This window comes from Rhinolophus sinicus, linkage group LG12 (assembly GCF_036562045.2).
Source record: "Rhinolophus sinicus isolate RSC01 linkage group LG12, ASM3656204v1, whole genome shotgun sequence".
Taxonomy (NCBI): Eukaryota; Metazoa; Chordata; class Mammalia; order Chiroptera; family Rhinolophidae; genus Rhinolophus; species Rhinolophus sinicus.
This window is the reverse complement of record NC_133761.1, coordinates 60,555,574-60,578,109: the sequence shown is the minus strand read 5'-3', so window position 1 is coordinate 60,578,109 and position 22,536 is coordinate 60,555,574. Positions and strand designations below refer to the sequence as shown.

The 22,536-nt window shown below is 38.8% G+C and overlaps 1 protein-coding gene across 1 annotated transcript in view; it reads right to left on the bottom strand.

The window, feature by feature from the left end:
• Window positions 1–22,536, bottom strand: part of USH2A (usherin) — a 582,349-nt gene that overhangs the window by 408,043 nt on the left and 151,770 nt on the right. The window contains exons 17-20 of the mRNA XM_074316330.1: window positions 21,904–22,173; window positions 20,152–20,321; window positions 16,776–16,914; window positions 1,160–1,390 (exon numbers count right to left, since the gene is read on the bottom strand). Coding sequence (XP_074172431.1) covers window positions 1,160–1,390; window positions 16,776–16,914; window positions 20,152–20,321; window positions 21,904–22,173 — 810 coding nt within the window. The remainder of the gene's footprint in view (window positions 1–1,159; window positions 1,391–16,775; window positions 16,915–20,151; window positions 20,322–21,903; window positions 22,174–22,536) is intronic.

Below are 22,536 nucleotides of genomic sequence, written 5' to 3'. Positions count from 1 at the left end.
ACCTCCGCAGCCAGTCTCACACAAAAGCAAAGTATTTACTATTTTAGGTACAAATCACACAATGCTATCTGAGCTCCAGTTTATAATTCAAATCCCACTTCATTGTCCTCAACATATGCAACATTTTAAAGACAAGCTAATTGCTCCAACATGACGCTCTCATGGATTAAATGAACATGATTATGAGTTTATAAAAGAATGTATATCTTCATAAATGTTTAAAAATTGAGAAAGTGAAGTATGTATCATAAATAAGTACAGTTTTCTGTATCTAGAATGAAGCAGTGCTCCTAAAAGTTTTAATTTATGCAGGTACCAGGACTTCCAGAATATTGCAAAACCAGTACCAGTAAGAGCAGGACCCATGGGAGGCAAATGAGGCAGGTTGGGTCACAAAGCTGAGGGTTGGCTTCTGTCTCTATTTAATTTGTTTGATATTCAATTGGAGATTTTTGCACTGATTTTCACGTTAAAACATATTGTACTAAAACATTATTTATATGGGTTACTGAGTTTTTTGGTGCTTTGGAATTCTGTGCCTGACACACATACCTCCCTTCCCTTACTGTCGTCCTGGCCCAGAGAAGATGTTTTCCCTGAAATTCCTTTTCCTGTCATGCTCTCCCCAGAACATGGTGTAGTAACAGTTGTTGTACGTAAAGAAAACGTTACGTCACGTGAAGTGTTAGGAATACTTGGCTGAAGAAAGTTAAAGAGCTTTCTTATAATTCCTTGTAGAGGCATTACTTTCCTGATCTGTTCTGAGAATCTCCCACAGCATGGCGCATTGCGGAGTCTCATTTGCCCACAGAACTTTTTCGCAGAGCAGGTGAGTAATATTCTGAGAACCAGGTTCTGGTAAATAGTATCCAAGAGCCATTTTTAGCAGATACTTTGATCCAAAATGGCAGCCTTTTCACATCTTTTTTTTTTTTTTTTCCTTTTCTTTCCTCCACTTCCCGCCATTATTTTTTTCCCCAGAATACTGAAAAGATGGACATGTTAACGCAATCAAGCTAAAGAAATCAAAGGGTTGAATTAGCATTTCTATCAATAGGCATAGTAAAAAGTCATTGGAAAGGTATATCAAAATAATAGAAAACACCTTGGGGGTTAGTGCCTTTAAAGTAAAGTGACGTCAAACATCAAACACACTTACCGGTAAAATCTGTATTGACTGGGTGAGTGGTGCTGGGAAACTTGTAATATCCATTTCCTATGAAGCGAATTCCTTTCATCACTTTGGACCCGGGAGCTGGTAGGGATGACTCTCTCCTTTCCAGCTGATACACAGGAGAAGGTCCATTCAGCTCTTCAGGTGCGAGCCATCGGAGACGGATGGTCGTGCTGTTGACTCCTTCAGCCAGAGGAGGCCTCATGTGAGCTGGGGCTAAATATTAAAAAACACTGTTACATTCAAGAATGTAGTTTCTATCTCTAGACACAGATATCCACACATATGTACACATGCACTTGGGTATATCACACTCAAAATAAAATCCGTTAGGGTCTCAAGTATTTATATGGTTCTAGGAACGGAAAACACAAGACAGTGTTTATCTAAAATGTGAATAAACAGTTTAACTGACTAGGTGAAGACGGAAGCAGCATATGAGGAAGCTGAATCCGTCCCTCCCACAAGCAAACTGAAATATGCACGTGTAGAAGTAGCGATTATTCCTGCGAGACAACCAAGCCCTGAATGGACAGCTTCTGACAACAAGCAAGAGAGAGAGACCATAGAGCAGGCTGGGACACTGAGGGAGGATGCCCCAGGGACCCACCGGGAGCTGCGGAGACTCTCGGGACAGAAGAGCCAGTGAGCATCCCAGGTTAGGTCCCCTCCACCTTGACAGGGCTGCAGAAGCCATACCGGGGGCTTTGGCCTACCTGCTACATGACGCAGCCAGTTCTTTATAGCTATGCGGCCTGGAGCCGTCTGCCTCCCAACCAAGGAAGCAGGAATAACAGGGTGCTAGCATACACACTAAGCCTCTCTGCCCCAGCCCAGGTGCCATGAGCATATGCTGGGCTCCAAGCAGCTTCCCTCAACTACCTGGGACTAGAGCCTACACAGAGGGAGTTTCTACACAGGACCACTTTCAGTATAACAACTGTCATGCAGGGACTCTGGTCTCCCTCTCCGCATAAGAACCCAGGATATGGTGAGACCAAAATTGAACACCCACAGAGCCATAGATAGGGGAGTCATACCACTATATTCTCGGTAGCGGCTGGGATGGAGATACGGGAAGCAAGAGCCACACCATCCGCAATCCGCCATCCACTTCTCTGCCTGCCTGCCTGCCAACTAACCAACCAACCCCACTTGCTAATTGCAATCTGCCGTGCTAACTGGCTACAGCTGATGGCCAACTAGTCACAGCTGATGGACATCTACTACCCAAGCCAGCAGCACCTTTCCACATGAGACCGAGAGCCTGGAAACTGCTCTCTGTCCTCACAACAACCCAGTGAGAGACTGTATAGGGGAGACCAAGGAACCGCAGGAGCTCTCGGGAGCTTCCAGAATTCCCCACGGTTAGGAGGACAGGGCGGCACTACTCTTTATATCCACCTCCATCCGATGGGCGGGGGTTTTATCCAGGTGTCTTCTGGCTTACTTGCAAGGTCCCTGGTGCCCATTTCAACCAAACAAAGGGAGCAATCAGAATCAACAGGGCATTGCTATGGCACCTGGCCTCTCCTCCCAGAGCTGCTGGGGCTCAGAATACCTTATGCTCCCAGTCAGCGCCCACCTGTCTGACAAACCCACCAGGCACACACAGTCTACACAGAGCCTGCTTACAGATAAGCTCACTTTTCTAAGACTGGAAGAGACAGCTGTTTTGTCTCATAAACAAACACAGAAGTTCAAACAGAATGAAAAGACAGATGAATATCTCTCAAATGAAGGAACGAGAAAAATCTCCAGAAAGAAACCCAAAGGAAGTGGAAAAAAGTAATTTTCCTGGTAAAAAATTCAAAGAAATGGTCATAAGGATGCTCACCAAACTTGAGAGGAACTTAGGGAGAACTTCAACGCAGAGTTAGGAAGTATAAGAAAGAATCAAGCAGACATAAAATATACAATAATTGAAATGAAAAGCACATTAGAAGGAATCAACAGCAGATTAGCTAACACATAAGAATGGATCAGAGACCTGGAAGAGAGACTAGCAGAAATCATCCAATCAGAGCAGCACAAAGAAAAAACAATTAAAAAAAAACAATGATAGTTTAAGGGACTTCTGGGATAACATCAAGCGATCAAATAGTCACATTATAGGGATCCCAGGGGGAGAAGAAAGAAAAATATAGAAACTTTATTTAAGGAAATAATGGATGGAAACTTTCCTAATCTGGGAAAGGAAACAGACCCAGGCTCAGGAAGCATAGAGTTCTAAATAAGATGCACCTAAGGAAACTCACATTTGAAGTTAAAATTGGCAAAAGTTAAAGATAAAGAGACAATCTTGAAGGATGCAAGAGAAAAAAGAGTGACATACAAAGGAAACCCTGTAAGGCTATCAGCTGATTTCTCATCAGCAGCTCTACAGGCCGGAAATGGCAAGACATATTTACAGTGTTGAGAGAAACCTACAACACAAAATAATTTACCCAGCAAGGTTATCATTCAGTACTGAAGGAGAGATCAACATTAAAGTATCTTTACAAGAAATATTACAGGGTCCTCTTTAAGAAGAAAAGGAAAGACCATGCCCAGAAATAAGAGAACCTGAGAAAAACCTCACAGATAACAGCAAATAGTCAATAAATAAAGCAAATCAGACATTTTAAAATCTACTACAAAGTTTACAAGAAAAAAGTATCAAATCAACTCAAACTACAATAACTAGTTCGGAAAAACACAGCACAAGAAGATCTAAAATATGACGTCAAAAACATAAATTATGGAGGGAATAAAAAAATGTAGCCCACTTTGAATATAGTTGAACTCAAACATCTATTAACTTAAAATAGGCTGCTACAGATATAGAATGATATACATCAATCATATAGTCATAAACCAAAAACATACAAAAGATACACAATGAATAAAGAGAAAGGAACCCAAACAAAACACTAAAGAAAAACAGCAAACTACAAGGGAGGAAATCAAGAGAAGAAGAAAGAAACACAGGACAACTCTAAAAACAACCTAAAAACCATTAAGAAAATGGCAATAAGTACACACTTATCAACAATTACTTGAAATAGAAATGGATTGAAAGCTCCTAAGAAAAAGACATAGGGTGGTGGAACGGATCAAAAAACATGGCTCATCTAGATCCTGCTCACAAGAGCCTCACTTCACACTGAAAGATACACACAGACTGAAAGTGAAGGGATGGAAAAAGACACATGGAAATAAAAATGAAAAGAAAGCTGGAGTAGCAATAGTTATATCAAACAAAACCGATTTTAAAACAAACAAACAAAATGTAAAAACAGACAAAGAAGGACATTACATCATAGTAAAAGGGACAATCCTAGAAGCAGCTATAACAATCATACATACGCCCCCCAAACAGGAGCTAAATATATAAAGCAATTATTAATGGACGTAAAGGGAGAAAGCCACAGTAATAGAATAATAGTAGGTGATTTTAATACCCTACTCCCATCAATGGAAAAATCATCCAGACAGAAACTTAGTAAGGAAATAATGGCCTTATATGTCACATTAGATGAGATCGACTTAATAAACATTTTAGGACACTTTATCCAAAAACTGAAAAATAGAGACTTTTTTCCAGTGCACATGGGACATTCTCCAGGATAGCTTACATGTTAGGCCACAAAACAAGCCTCACTAAATTCAAAAAGATTGAAATCCATATCAAGCATCTTTTCTGACCACAATGGCATGAAACTCAAAATCAAAAACAGAAATAAAACTGGAAAACACACACACACACACACACACACACACACACACACACACACACAAATATGTGGACACTAAACAAAAAGCCACTAAAAAACAGTTTAAAGAGAGAAGTTCAAAGCTATACAGGCCTATCTCAAGAAATAAGAAAAATTCCAAATAGATAGTCTAACTCTACACCTATAGGAACTCGGAAAATAATAATAATAATAATAATAATAATAATAATAATAATAATAAAACAAAACCCAAAGGAAATAATTATGATCAGAGCACACATAAGTAAATAGAAATTTGGGAAATAGAAAAGATCAGTTACACTGAGAGATGGTTCTTTGAAAAGATGAATAAAATGGGCAAACATTTAGCCCAACTCATCAAGGAAAAAAAGACAGAGTGTGCAAACACATAAAATCGTAAATGAAAGAAGAGAAGTTACAATGGGCACCACATAAATACAAAGAATCAATAAAGAATACTATGAACAATTATATGCCAACAAATTTGACAGCTGCTCCTTTTCTGGAGAATTCCCTTGGCCTGAGCAGGAGTGGCCTCACCCCACGACCTTCAGGATCGCCCAGGAAACCTGCAGCCAGTGGCTACCAGCCCCAACCACTAATCATGGAGTGCTAAGCCCCTTGTCTTTAACTGGGAACTGTAACTCAGAGGCCCAGCTAGACAGGTCATGCTTGAAGGGGGCCCGCAGGGGACACGAAAGGGCACGTGGGGTCTGAGAAGAAGTGGGCGGGGTGAATGGTCATTAAGTTTGTGCCAGCCAACAGATGATGCCACAACGATGACCCAAAGCTGCCAAATCTTTCACTTTGTTTTAAAAAAAAAAAGTCAAAAACATTTTTTTAAAGTCAAATAAAGCAAAACAAAATAAATTTCAGCAACTGAATAGTTATTTTTTTTTAATATCTCCTAAAAGAGCATATATTTTTTTTAATCTTAGCAAAATGCTTATCATCATTAAGGGCACGCTTGTACTGACAGTGCACTAACATTGATGTTGACTATTTAAACTCTAACAAGTAGTGGAGGACGTCTTCTGGATTCACAGGGGGATTCTTCCACCAAGCAATTTGACTACTCTTAGGAAATGAGTCGAACTAGAGTACATTTTTTTTATTCTCTTGCTTAAAACAAAAGACCAAACAACCTACCAGCTGGTATGTTGTCTTTCACTTAGAAGAGTCACCCAGCCTATGTGAAAGGTGAATGCCCTATTGGCTAAGAATCCTCAGAGTTCCCCTAAACCCAGTGGGAGGGATTTTCAATCAAATTAGACTGGTTACACACACACATGATGACGAGAGGAAAAGCAGATACTCGTGAACAATTAAACCACGCACATAAACACAAAATCACTAAGAGACAGAGAAAATACAAGATTTTTTTGTCAGATTATCAGAATGAAGGGGTTACAGGTATAAATTTGTTAATCTCAAAACAGTAAATGAAGAGACAACATAGAATAATAGAAAGTGTTCTGCAGACTTTTAAAGGTTATATTTCATTTTCTAATTTCTAATTCTGCATGATTTTTTTAAAAAATCACTTAAAACATACCTGCCTCAGTTTCCCCAGCTACAATATGAGAATACATTTTTGGTGGAATACTTTGACAATAACTACTTTTAAAAATAATATGCATAATTGCTTTAGGTTTTACAAAACAAATCTCTATTCAAATACAACGCATTACTAGCCAATCACACATCTTTGAAATTATATATTATAAAAAGATATAGTTCATCTACATTCAAAAGCTATGCATTTATTTAGAAAATCCTCTTATAACTGTGAAGTATAAATTGAATCTTCAGTATTCATCATTTCAAAGAATAGCAACGTACAAAGTCTGTTTTCACTTGGGATAAAATTACAAAGTTCTTGTATTTTTTGCAATAACTCTGTCACCCGATTTCTAGGCTGGCTCGTCTGTGTATAAGCATTATTTTATAAAATGCTTGATAATATATATTCTCCCTTATGCAGCACTTATGACTTTATAATCTGATTAATAGCATATAATTATGCATAAATTTATACTTTCAAAATTTATGTAGTGTGGAGTCTGATGGGGTAAGAACTGAAGGCTAAGTGAGGAGAAGCCCTTGCTGATGACAGGTCTTTAAAAATCAAACCTCCATTTAGTTTCAAGGAATTTTGTTGTCTCTGAAGACTGCACGGCTGGGTCAATACCTTAAAACATCACCGACTCTGTATTATCCCTGAAGACAGGGATGCAGGAATGGGCAGCCTTTCCATGATTCAGGAGCCTGTGGGAAGCAGACTAACATACTCGTACGACATCCTCCGGCACTTTGTCTGTAGGAAATGATTTGGACTCTTTCTCAGAAATACAAAACTGCCACAGCAAATGGGATTTGCCAAACACTGCTGGACTAAACCACCTGCAAGAGGGCACTGGGACCAGGACGCAGACAAGAAATCCAGGTCATGAAGCCATGACTTTCCTGTTGGCAACTGACCACCTACAACTGCTTTCCAATCGCTGAGCAGAAGAGGAAAGGGTTCTCCCCTCAGACTCTGCGGTCACTCAGTGTTGCCCTATGGACTGTTTATCCTCTGACTCGGGGGGGTTGGGGGGAAGAACAAACTCTATTTACCATTTCCTTCTTTGTTTACTAGTCTCCCTCAAGGAGAAAATCTAGGTTCTAGACTGGCTCTCGGCGAATCCATTATTTGGTGCCTCCGTTCTCAGCACCTCATTCGTTGAAGAGCCCGATAAACCCGACTGTATCTAGGATCTCTTCTCGTTTCAATGGTCTATGACTGGACATTTTCAGGCATTGCTTCTCAGTTAGTAAAACCAAAAGGGGTGCTGGACATATGCGTCCCCTCTGCCCCCAGGAAACTGGCTTAGTTTATATCCTCCGCTCTCTGAGCCACCATGCATCTTAACTTCAGGAAGGCATATAAATAGCATGATTTTTCTATGTGTTCTATGACATAAGACAAAGCCGAAAAGCACTGCTTTTTGAGAATTGAAGTGGAAGCTCCTCCTTGGTGAGCAAAGACTCCCTGATTCAGCCGTCATTCTGAGGACCAACAATAATTGCACTTACCCAGGATCGTCCGTGTGAAGAGAGAAGAGGGCCCCTGAGTTCTGAACTGCCCAGGAAACAGCAGCGATGACAGCAAGCGCTGTTACCTAAAGCCCGCCATTGACAAAAGGTAGCTTCTCGGTAATTATGGCGTCCCTGCTTCCCAAACTTGAAGCTTTTATGGGGCTTATGCAATTAACTACTTAAATGCATCGTAACACTTGCTTCTCTGACAGCAAAGTATTGATTTTTTAATCATTTTCAAGTCTCCTCTAGCACAAATAAATGTACTACAGTTACAGTTAATGCACTGTGTACATGCATTAAACGCTGGTGTGACACAATTTATTATTTTGTGATATACAGAACTGAAGTCTGGCGTCTCAGAAAGCAGCATCTCTGATCCAAAATCAGTATGGAAACTATCACTGTCCTTGATACTTCAAATTCTCCAACCTCAAAAAGCTAGAGGCCTTTTTTATAGGATACTCAGGCTTAAAAAGGAGGGGGTGCTGAATATAAATCTTTTATATATATGTCAGTGTAGGAGAAAATTAAAAATAGTCTCACAGATAAGATACAGTTTGTATTTTCCTAAAGGTGTCACTGTGGCAACTTAGTTCAGATGAGTTTCTGTCTAGTTAATGTCTTTCCTTGTACTTACTTAGGGCAGATCTATCAAAATATTTTGCATGCCACGTAGTGTCTCTGATACAATTTTTATGTATTTGAATTGTGTTCTCTTAATGCCTTACTGTAATTAGTACATTATAAAGCTAAAATAACATTTTAAAAAGTGTGGTTTCTGCACGTCACTTCTGCTGCCAAAAAGGCCCCGTAGAGCCCCCGCTAAAGTAACATATCTACATGCAGATGTCGCGACAGAGGTTGTTACACATTTTGTCAACGAGCCTTTACCTTGGGTGCCTTCATACATTCAAAATTAAAGTTGGTGAGTAAAAGCAGTTAATTCTGCTTTGTTAGAAATAATATCATTTTAGTTTTAGCATCTAAGACAGATGCCAGCATTTCACTCTGAACAGATGGTAATTCCATCTAATAGTGCATCTCTGTATTAGTAAGGTCTGTTGTGTATACAAACAGTAATAAACAGTAGGTAAGGATCAAAATAAATTTTAATTATTGACATTAAATTCTGGCAGCCACCGTTCTAAGGCTGCAGTATTCCTTTTTCAAGTCTGTCAGCTTTACTAATGCTGCAAAAGCTTTGCCGAAAGCTGCCAAATCCCAGATTCAATAAAGAGATGTTTGCATGCTACCAGTTACTGGTTTGCACCAGGATATTTGTTTTCATACATTGAAACAATGCTTCAAGAATGACACGGATTGGGAGCTACTGTCTCCGTGATGGTCTGCCAGGATTTCGTTGGAATGGCCCTGAAGGACTGAGCATGTAATGAAGAGGTTGGTATAAAATGTTCCGTCCAACTGTTACATTAACAGGGGTCATGGTAGTATCACAAGTACGTCCCTATGTTGCTAAGTAAGGGTGTCGCATTCGACTCATTGCATTCTATGTGCAAATCTGGGCATTCCTGAACTTCTCTGAAAATGACATCATTCTTATCATTTTGTGTGCTTTGCCCAAGTCTGAAGGATTTCCCTGACAATCCCAGCTATCATCAGCTGCTCTTCTACAGCTTTGCCGGGGATCCAGTGTGCCAACAAGCACCCATTAGGTTCTCATAGAGCCTCCAGAGACCTGGCCTATAAGTAGTCAGTATTTATTTTGGGAAGTTGTCACGTTTAAAAAGAAAAAAGAAAGAAAGAAAAAAGAATTAAAAAAAACAAAACAATTTGGCATTCAGGTGACTGTTCAATAACAAACATGCTTTGCAATCATATTTCTTTAAAAATGGATGTATTTTTTTTTAATCATGAAAAATATATTGCTTCCACCATATGGGACAACCAACGACTCACCAACCGATTTAAGATGCGGCATATTGGGCTGACCATATGTTACAGTGCTGTTGAATGGCTGAGTGATTCATGCCCGTCACATTCTAGTATATCAATTAAAGCTCCTTGAAGTCTGCATGATTTGTGTCTCTGTTATTAAACCCTGCTAATTCATCCCACTTACACATCTGTTATAAATCTCTAGGAGTGCTGCATGATTCATGGCAATCTGTGAGCATGCTACAGCAAATTCTTCTCCTTGTAATTAACAGTAAATTGTTTTACTGCCATGCAATGAATTTTTCAGTTATATTGCAAATGAACTCCTAAATGTGCGGTTCTTTCCTAAGAACCGACTTATATCATTAGGCAATTAAAAAGTATTGCTTTGAACCAAAAGCTTTTAATCAAGAGAAAAGCAACTTAAACACTGCAGAAGAGGCACGGAAACACGACATGTTGGTGAAAAGTAAAAAATAATCTCTGTCGTGGAACGATCAGAACAAACAAACACACAAGAAACCTTCCTTGTACTCAGGATGCCACTGAGGCTAAAACAGAAGAATCACTGCCTGGAAACACTGGGTGACACAAGTTTGCACAGATACTGTTTATCTTAGGAGTTACTGAAGTCATCTGTCACTATCAAATTTCTCAGATTGCTTTACACTTCTGTAATTGTAAAACAGCGCCTTTATTCTTGAAATAAATAATTGGATAATTAGCCAAGTTGAATCATCAGAGGATTCCTGTGCTGTTCGAGTGTTCTTGTCAAAGGTGAAGCAAATTCATTTCAGCTCGTCTCCGCGGCTCTTCCAAGAGGCTTTGATTTTTTTTCCCCCGTTTCCTGGCAGCAGCCTCAGATTCATGAGTCCATATATCAAGTCAGTAGTTTAACAACAAATGGAATTAAATTCAAAGAAGGGAAACTAATTGAAGGACAGCAACAAAAGTGTTTGGTAATGTGCTTTTTAATATGGCATGCCACATTTGCATGATAATTTTTCCTTTTTAGCATGGAGCAGAAAGTGACTAGCTTAATGAGGGATTATTCAAGACAGGAACGAACAAAATGCATTCATAACTAAGAACAAAGATTGTATTATGAAACAAAAAGAGGCAACCTCAGAGAAGTACCTGGATGATTGGTTTATGCATTATGAATAAAAAGATAGAAAAATATTTATATTGGTATTCACTAATGACTATATATACAAGATTGTTGTAATTAAAATTATAAATTAACATATTAAGAGTGCTTGTTTAATCACTCTGGGTCCTGCTCACAATGAAAAGACTTATGTACCTGCATGCAAAACAATGTGTGTTTTCAACCCAGCAGCAAGCAGCCTATACATTTCACTTTGGATTCAGAAAAGCTTAATGTACCGCTAATTACTCGCTTAATGGGAGATGGGCCCTTCCAAGCTTATGGTGCTGAGGTCAAGTTATGACAGGCAAAGGAATTATCACGTTGCTCCTCCAGGAATGGATCTCCAAAAGGCATTTCTCTTAAGGAAGGTTTAAATTGTCCTTAAATCGCAAAGAGTGGAAATGCACACATTTCCTCGATTAAAAGGGTAATCTTGAAGAAAGGTATAACAAGGACTCTGAGAGGGTCCAGCCCCTCAGCTCATCACTCTCAAACACCCAGAAGCAACCCAAAGCTGCCAATGAGGATTTTGCAATGGAGAGACATGTAGTTAGTTGCTCCTTGGGAAATCCTCCCTAAAATTAGTTCCCCGGGCTTAGTCACAACACCAAAACTGAAAACAAAAACAAAAACCAAGCAGTGCAATATTCTGGATGAAATGCATCAATTCTAACGACATACCAAACTGAAAAGATACGTAAAACAAAAGAGAGCAAGTTATAATCCTCAAGCTTTTTAATAAAAAGATCATATAAATCTTTACAAGTATCTTTTTCATTTCTCTGACTGGGATTTACCGAACAAACACATTTTCACTATTCAGTGCCTCAAAAAGGCAGATGGCTACTTTCAATTTTTGGTCCTCCTTTTCAAAGTTTGTGAAGGTCTCTGACTGCTTTTGATCTCCGATAATGAACTCATGTGAACTACATTTAGATTTCAGAGCTACATTCCCCACAAATCCATTGGAATTTGTCAGAGAAATACACACCTTCCAAATTACAATTTTATTAGTAGAAGAAACGGAGCAGGAAGAAACATTTATTCGTTTCCTACATCAAACCTGTTGACCATACTAAAGGATTCGCCTACTCATTGTTTTTGCTTTGTTTTATTTTGTTTTGTTTCCTACGGCTTAATATCTGTGAGTTGCATCCAGTTATTTAATTTTAGAAAAAAAATTTGGAAAAAAAAGCAACGTTTTTACTGAAAATAAGGTGTCAAGGAGGATATTGAATATGTTAATTGCTGGGTTTTACTTTATATTCCAATAAAAACAAACAAGTCTCTCCTCACTGATCTGAATACCCCTAAAATTGTTCATTTTATAATACGTCAAACAGCAAGAAAAAATTATTCCTCCTTACTTTTGTCATGAAAGTGATTTTACTCTCTGTTTGGCAGATGAATAGTCAGAGTTGTGACAAATATACTAAGAGATTAAGAAACGTTTTCCCAGGAGAACACTAACATAATTTTTCCTTCACAGAATATTTCAAAGGAAGACAAAAGTGAATGTTTTAATGGAAATTGAGCACATGGAAAATTTCGGCAAAGAATAAAGAACCACACATTTTAAATAGACCATTCCATCTTCTCCTGCAATTGCTCAGCCCGTTACATCCCAGCTTCTGCTCCAACCACGCTAATTGGTGGTGTTGGAGAGTCCCCAACAACCCCACTTTCCTGGTAATTCCTGTTTCTCTTGCTCACAGCACATGGCCCTACAGACAATGTGCCCCTTTCAGAATTCTCCCTTCCCTTGACTTTTCTGACACTGCTCTCTCCAGGCTCTTTCCTCAACTCTGACCGTTTATCGCTTCCCTTTACCCCTCCTTTCTCCCCAAATGTAAGCATTCACTGAGATGGGAACGTCTGTTTTGTATTTTCCTGCCTTTTCTAATTCATTACCATCTATAGTTTTAGCTCCCATCGACAGGCAGATGACTGCAAAATCCACATCATTCTTAAACTCCAGATTTGCATTTTCTGCCACTGGCTGGTTACATTTGTCATGGACGTGTTTCTATCAAACGATCAAACTTAAACTCATGGGTTGATTTCTCGCATATGTTCTTTCTTCATCTTCCCCATTATATTTAACGGCACCACCATGGTCTACAATATTTACTGTCATCTTCAATTCTTCTCTCTTCTTAGCCTGTGGATATCTCTTCCTTGATCCTACTCTATCCGCTGCTTTCATCATTACTTCTGTTTATCTGATTTACTCCCTCATTGCCTCTTAAAAAACTCTACCAGACTCTATTTACATACTTTCTTTTAATCTAGTCTCTACAATACTGCCAGAGAAATCTTCATAAACCCCCAGCTTTCATCACATCAGCATCTGGAACAGCACCATGCTCTCAAGACAAGGACCAGAACATGGTGTATGTTCAGTAAATACCTGCGGAAATCTTTACCAATCCTTGGTAGTCCATGCAAATGCTAATTAATCTGAAATAATTCCCTAATCTTCCAAATCAAAGGTACCTATGTCACATTCTATGTTCCCATAGCTTTCTTTTATCCTTTCTCATATGCCCTCAGGGTGTTAATCCTATTTGTTATATTTCAACACCTTAATGCAGACACCTTTAAGGTATCTTTGGATGGCTTACTTTTGAATCCACCCACCAGCATTTTAAGTACTAAGCCCCTCATAGATGCGTACTAAATTAAGCATTCACAATAAAATACAGTGACAATATGGTTATGGCATATTATTATTATTACCTCTATATTGCAAATGATAAATTTGAAATTTGTAGTTTTTGAGCAAAATTTTGAAGATGCATAATTCTGAATGAGATATTCCTTACATAACTGAAAAATAATGCTTTTAGACTTTAGCCTTCTATATAGTTTATTTTTGCAATGTGATCCTTAGTTTAAGACTCTTCATTGTCACATTTATGTTATAATATCTTATGCGACCAAAGTTAGAAAATATACTTCCTGATTTTTGATTTTTGATTTTATTGGGGTGACAATTGTTAGTAAAATTACATAGATTTCAGGTGTACAATTCTGTATTACATCATCTATAAATCCCATTGTGTGTTCACCACCCAGAGTCAGTTCTCCTTCCATCACCATATATTTGATCCCCCCTACCCTCATCTCCCACCCCCCACCCCCCTAACCCTCTGATACTTCCTGATTTTGATAACATCAGAAATTCTATAACATTTACATTGTGACTGAGAAATAACAGTGTTTACTGAGGATTTACTTTGCACTGATTTAAATCATTAACATGTATTCCCTCTTTTTTAATCCTCATAAGAACCCTACAAAATAGGTTATCCTTATTTATACACTGGAAAATGAAGGCACAGAAGTAACATAATTTCTCAAGACCACACAGCTAGTTCCTAGATGACGGGTCCCAAATTCAAGCCTTGGCATTTTGTTTATGATTCCCCCCCCCCCGAGAACATATGAATAAGCTCTCAATTTGAAAAGTCAATTAACTTGCTCATCTCATGGCTTTCAGAGAACATGAGAAGTTTCCCAGTCCTATTTTTCAAGAGTAAGAGGCAGAGAGAGGACCCAACAAGCTCAGGTTGGTTTCACTTCAGTCATCTTCCAGTGGACAGAAGGGCCTTAAGCTGCCACCAGTCATGAAGGGGAGAGCTGCACAAGCACGAGGTACACTGTCTTCCATACCCCAGAGCTTGTGCTGCATCCAGTGAGGACCATATTAGCACAGAGGTTATCACTGCTGCTTTGAGCATGGAGGATTCTGTGTCACAGACATTTTTCTTGTTTTACTCTTTCCAGCTCCAGGGGCAGGCATGTCTCCCTTCAGTTCCTTTAGTTTGTGCCTACCCAAAGACAGACTATATGTCATCTCGAGGAGAGCGCTGTACTAACAGGCTAGAAACCATCCCACTTGAGGTGCAGATGGGATGCTCCCAGGTTTGCAGCCGAAGGAAAGGAGATTTGGGGAGAGGTATTGTTATTGAAATATTGTTACAAGAGATGTCAGGAGGAAGACAGATGAGACTAAGTGCAGCCCCAAAGAGGCTAGAATAAGAATGTTAAATAGATGCCACAAGGAGATATTATGGCTCAGTATCAGAAATTACCTTTTAAAAGTGTTCTCTAAACCCGGTATGGATTTGCCTGAGCGGGAAGAGCCCCTACCACTAATGGGATCAAGCCGGTTGGACGAAAACTTGGGAAGAATGTTACAAAATATGTACTGTGATGGGCTGGATTGTCACACTAGATGATTTTCCATATTTTACAACGCTCACAAGTCCTGATTCCAGTTTTGCTGTCAGAGAGCCGTGGTCCCCGTCTCCTCTCTTGCACCTCGGGCCAATCTTCAGCTTGTTTTGTTTCTGTTTCACTTGGTCCACCCACAAGGCTGATTGCTCTTTTAATTTTTATTCTCTATTCCGAAATGCTGTCATTTTTTTCCTAAAGGAGAGAGCCTCCCTCTGTTATCCGCATCCAGTATCTCCCTAATGATACTGTACACAAAATAAATAAATATACAGTCTTAAAGGAGAACGGTGTTTTGAACAAGCTAGGTACTCCATACATGTATGCACACACCTGAAGTACATATATATTAAGTATTTATATATACGTATATGTATGTGTGTGTGTGTGTATATATATATATATATATAGTATGTGTATATATATATATATATATATATATATATATATACATACATACATACACACACACACACACACACACACATATATATGAGCTCAGTCACAGAGGTAATAAAAAGTAAGTTTTTGAAATGTGGGAGTCGTTCTCAAGAAAAAAAAAATTACTTGGATGAAATAATTTGAGCCCAACGATTTTTTTCCCGAATGAAAACAAAATAGAACACAACAGCAGACTATAGAATTAGACCTGAAGACAGTAAAGAAGAGGGCCCAGGGAATATTTTTATAGCTAACTATGTTTGCACACTATCTGTCACTCATCCAGGAGTCTTACCCTCCTCACATCTGGACATTTCCCTAAAGAGCACCAGGAAACTCAGCCTTGTTACACTGCTGATAGAAAAACTAATTTGAAAATATACTAAATGCAAAGTAATTGGGTCATTTAGATAATAATATATGTAATCTTGTTTGTATTGAATCTAGCTTGTTCTAAATGAAGCAGATAAAATTCTACACAAACCATTTTCTACTAGGATCACACTTGAAATATTTTATTTAAATTTTATAAACTTAGGAATGTATTAATAACAAATTAATTACTAAGTTGGCTACTGCCTACCCAATAAAGGCAAAACATGACACAAGGACAAACCAGTAATTCCTGGACGTCTGCCTTTGGCCTCACAGAGCAGGAGTGAGTAGACCCAACTCCACAAAAAAGGTCAAGGTGTAGGGAAGAGAGATTTGAGCCCTCTCCTAAGAAGCCTTCTGAATATTCTAACAACTGTCAGGACACGCCTAGGACTTACGGTAGCTGCTGAGGCCGGAGTTACTCTGCATCTAATTATATTTCTTATTATGACACAGCTGCAACTCAGGGCTCTGAGGTATCTCGTAAATGTAAGCCTACTTACTTACTTATTTTTGAAATGTCAAGTTAAGTAGCCATCAGGGTCAGTGAGAGAGCAGGAGAAAGCAAAAAAGACAAGTATTAAGTCCAAACTAGAGAAGGTGTTCGTTTTGAGCTTTGTAGGTGTTCATTTATAAATACACAATGTATTTTTCATCTCCAGTAAAAGTCACTTACCTGCTGCTAACGTCTGTCCTGCTCCTGAAGCGCTGGTTACACAACCAACTGAATTGCAGAGAGAAATAGTAAAGTTGTATATCCTATAAGGTTTTAGTCCTGTTACAATGTAGGACAATTGTTGGGATTCAGCAGATACCTTCAAGGCAAAAAAAAAAAAAAAAGTCACATAGGTAATTAGTGTGAAAATTACAATCTTGGCTGTCCAAGTTCTATACAGCCAGACAGAGGGAACTATTGTATATATGCCAATCACTATTACGAAAAGGGATTTTTTTTGAAGAGTCTCAACAAGCTAGGATTTAATTGATAATTGTACAATCACACTGTTTTATGAGGCAATAATCCAGTTCCTGAGTAGATAAATGAGGAAACCAAGTTATTGCCTATAAAGCAGCATGGTGGCATGGTTATTGTCACCAATGGTAGAGATAAAGGATGGTGACAGCGTCATTGTTATCATGAAAAAGTCCAAATAAAACCACAGGGCTTGGCCAAAACCAACCCAGTGCAGTAATGCCCACATGCTATTTGATGGAGATACCACAGAAAGATGTCACTATGTCAAATCAATCCCATCATTTTCTTAAAAAAAAAAAAAAAGAAGAAGAAAAAGAAAAAAGCGAAAAATGTAAACATATTACTGAGCATCCACATGAGGTCAATTATCTTTCTTATGCAAATAAGCATATGCAGATTAGATCAAACAGTTACATGTTTTGAAATATTATCTCTGTCACACAGTTTCAGATGAAAATAGCAGACCGGAGTGAAGGAGATTGAGAGGACCTCAACAGTCCACAAACAAGTAATTAAATAACCAACACCGAGAGTTGGTCCCGTCATTATAACTAGAATTGATCAAAGCAACCATGTACATTTACTTAGTCTGTAGGTACAAAGACCACTGAAAATTATATTCAGAAAAAAAAGTCATTAAAATGGAGAGTATGACACCAAGCATGACTAAATACAAAGCTATTTCTTCTAAGGGATGTAAATATACATATGAATCAAATAATCTTACATAAAAATAAGTTCCATAAATATGAAAACTGTAAAAGTAACATTTGGGAAATTTTCTAAATATCTTCCCTTTACAAGTACAATAAAATTCATTTGGAATCTTTGCCTGAGTACTCACTTCAAAATTTCATAACCTAAGTGAGTAGTTCTAGGAAGCAGTGTGATTGGAATATAAATTATATTGCCTACATAACATTTTTCAGAAATAAAGTTGATTTCAAAGGCTCTAAAATCTAGGAATAATTGAAAACTGTGGTAACATGCCATGGCAATTACATTTAGAAATCAGAAAAGAAAAATCAAACACTGAATTATTAATGCTTTATCTAAGTATAAAAGGTTACTAAGGTATTTAGGATGTAAACTTTTCTCTTGTGTACAATGGGACTTAAAAGTTTCTAAGAAAAATGAAACTTTGTAATAAGTAAAACTTAGCTGACATAGCTATAAAATCCATTCCATTTATAACAACCTTGGTGGGATTTAATGTAGACTTTTAGAAAGTAGAATTGTTTTTAGGATAAAATACATTAAGGTGTTTCTTATTTAATGTCTTCTGCTCTGGGGAGCATGTGCCACGCCTGGGAAAGCAGTTATGACCAGGTTACTGACCAGGTTGCCAGGTAACAGATAATGCTGCCATCTCCGAGAGCATCCTAGAGGGGGAGAGGGCTGCATAGCAGACCCAGGTTGTGTCACAGGCAGACCAGCGACTTGGGGCACCAAGCCTAAGAGATGCTATGGTACACACGAGAGGGGACTATAACGGGAAAGATGCTGAGAGGAACAAATGGCGCGTCTCCAACAAGAGAATCACGAGACAGACCCCTAGAGTCTGGAGCCAGGCCGTTATCACACAATGTAAATCACACCCCATTTGCTAGACAGCTCCTAGCATGCTACGGGACCTGGGAAAAAGCAGAGCATCTGACTGAAAAATAGCAAATGGCCATGCAGCTACCGCTCATGGGTCGGGTCCTGCCAGCCATGCCAAGTCTTAAGGTGAGGGACGGCCCCAGAGACATTCATCATAAAATGAAAGTGGAGATCTGGCAGTGGGGGTCAGCAGAGCCAGAGGAGCAGTGCGGTAGGGAAGCAGCAGTTCTTATTTCCATGCCACCCACTGTTCTTACACTGGTGGCTCAATCTCAGCTCATACCTCTGACTCCCTGGAAGTCCCTGTAAAGCTGAGAGAAGAGAAACATGGGGTTTGGTTTGCTATGTGGATGTAAGTCAAAAATGGGTGACAGCCACTCTAGGACCATTTAGGCATGATCCTAAAAGCAGCAGTAAACCCTCTCAATAGGGAGAACCCCAGGACGTGTGCCTGACCATCCAGATTCTGTAGAAACAGGGGGTCTCAAGATAGAACACACCTGGACTACATGGCAGTGGCTTGGGTCATGGTTACACAAGAAAAAAAAAGACTAGAAGCTGAGGAAACAAGGACTCTTGGGGAGAAGAATGTGGATAGATGCACGGTAGAGGGCATCACGTGGAAAGAACTTTTGATGTCATGTCGATCCCCACCAAAGGGCATCTCCCTCGGAAGACGTGCTAAACCTCCAAGCACACAGAATGATGGTCCAGGTGACATCAGCCAGTCTCTGTCATCGGCCACCCTCATGTTGATAAGATGGGCTAGTGGAGTACACTGGTCACAACCATAAACTGTAGGCTAACGAGAGCCTCTCATCCTCAAGATTGTTTCTACATTTGTATCTGGCTAATGAATGAATCCATGCGCACAGCAAAACCTCGGTGACTGTTAGCAATGATTATTTGTCTCCTTACTGCTGGCTGGAGTATGAATTACTCCCAAGCAGTACGTCACCACCTACCCTAACTCTTGAACATGTCTGGAACCTTTGCTGTAACATGTGATAAATTCCATTCCTCGGAATATTTAAGGACACAGAAACATGCAAAATGTACACATAACATGTTTTTTATCTATGTTATTTGTATTTCCAAAAGAACTGATACAACATAAATATCACCTGATTATGGATTTGGTTAAATACATTATTTCACATCCAAATAATACGATAGTACATAGCTGCTGAAAGTAAGCTTCTTGCAAGATTTTTAAGGATATGTGTTAAGTGGAAAAAGTCGATTTTGTGAAACAAAATTATACCAACTTTGTCTTAATATATGTTTATATTAGAAAAAATAAGTGACATAAATATATAGGGCCTTGTACATCTAACCTTGTATTAGGAAACAAATGCCCCCATTAGAGAAATGAATAATGGAGAATTCTGTCACTGAATTCTGCAAACTCAGAAAATGTTCAAATGAAGACATAATTCAATTCTGAAAGGGCATTAGTTGATAATAACAATACCTGTGAACACACCACCGAAATGGATTGTTGAGGTGACTCTTCAGAAATCATACTGATGTCATACCCCACAACTTTTCCTCTTGTAACATTATCTGCCGGCTTCTCCCAGAATACTTTGAGAGAGTACGGTGAGAGGGGGGAGACTGAAGGAGGGCTCATGAATACAGGCTCTATCAATGAGAACAACCAGAGCAAAACAATCAGTGCAGGGTTTGCAGACTAAACCCACACATTCATTCCAGTTTCTGAAATATCCCACTCCTTACATAACATCCTGGTTAAAAAAAATAATAATAAAAGGAGGTATCACTGCATTTAAAAGCTATTCTTTTTTTTTTTTTTTATGTTACCTGCAAGGATGTGCTCCAGCTTCATATTACCAACAAAGACATTTTCCATTCAAAAAATAAAAGTCATCTAGGAATTTGATTGGGTTCATAAGGATAACTAGTAGATAACTGGGTGGGAAACCATAGGTCTCATGAAGCATTTGAAAGGAGAAGTAACAAAACAGTATGTGTTCCAATCCACAAAGTTCAGAACAATGCATAGTGACATATTGGATTTTTTATGTACAGAACTGTTTCACTGAACCAAACTGATACAGCTGGGACCATAATACTCTTCAGAAAGAGATAAGTCTAACATCTTCTAAATGTCCCCACAGAAAAATTTTCAAGTTTTTAATATCTATTGATTGAAATGTGCAGGGTATATGCACACATACACCCCTTCCCCCGCCATCCTTGAGATCTTAATATGGATTGTAAATGTGCTCACCAAAGTCGTATCATCAAAGGACCTCACTACACTGCCATCAGCCACTGACCCATAAGATTAGGAGGGCCCACTGTTGCATTCTCACCCATTACTTTTCATTTCTGACCTTGATTTTCCCCTTCCAGAAAGCCATGGCTCATCACTTGTGCTATCACGGCACTGTTATTTGTCCAAGATGGCTGGCAGTCATTAAGAGATGCTCAGGCACAATGCACATTTTATTCATGAAATGATTTCTTTGGACGTCAGCTTCCCACCACCCTTATCCTCCAGAGTCCTAACAGGTACAAGTTATTTCGTCAGATATCCATAAATTCAAAGCCTAACAAGAGTGTAGTTTTATGTTAAAGCCTCACGGCATTTGAAATGCTTTTCATATAAAGCGTAAGGTGGAGGATTAAAAATATTCATATGCCTTAATGAAAATATATCTAAAAAATGAAAAACGTTCACCCTCTTTCCTTACCATAGTATCAGCTGCTTATAAGCACACGTGTAGATTACAGATTTTGATATGCAGGATTCAGTCATTAAGTATAATCTAGTAGTCAAACTATTTGTTTTGGAAAGACAAATAAAATCCGATTTGTGAAGTTTGTTAGCAGGTACCTCTTTCATCGAACATGAATTGTGCTCAACTTAGAGCGAGACGGGACATATGGCCAACCTACTTTAGGACTAGAAATCAATTGCTATTTTTGGCAAACATCTACTAGAGACTATATATAGCTATAGTTAACTCATTTCCCCCCCTTGAAGTAGTCACTAAAACATTTCTCCCCTACAGCTCACTGCAAGTACTGTAAGACCTTGGGTTATCTATGTAACAAACCAACGTGGTCAATTTTTCCTGGGCTTATGTAAGTTTATAATTCTTGCTTTTTAAATGCACTTTAGAGCTGCTGACTTTAATTTGAGGCATTATTTTCGTTCGGGAGTTGGAAAAGCAGAGTTCAAAGCATTGCTCTTCACCTGATTCGGCCGTTCTTCCTAAGGTCCAGGCAGAGGACACGCTCCCAGCCATATTTGCAGCCATGACTCTGAATTCGTAGTCGGTGTATGGCTCTAAGCCAGCGATGGTTGTGGTTGTCTGAGGAGGTGTCAGTGCATTTTCATTGGCAGATTCTGCAAATGGGTGAGGGCTGAGCCAGCCACTACTCTCAAAAACTAGGTTTTCTGCTGATGTGGGTTCTCCATTAGATCTCAATCTTTTCATGTATAGTTCATATCGTATAATTATTCCTAAGAAAGTAAAACAGTAAACCAAGATGATTCATCAGACAGACTATTTTGGGGGTAAGACGGTGGTAAAGTCAGTTAAAGTGTGTTGGCTTTTCATTATTTTTCTGACTAGACTACCTGTGCATTTCCTTAGTAATGTAGGTGACAGGTATTTATAAAACACAACAAACTGGTGGGATAAATGAATGTATGAAATACTACCAAATAGCATGTCTGTGGGAAAAATAAACCAAAAGAGAAAGTATACAACACAAAATAAGTATAACTTATGCTAAATTCATTTTTTCTTCAGATGACGGGTCACAATTTCTATACACGTAGCCATTTCTTAATGGGAATTTTATCATCTTACCTCCAATTTCT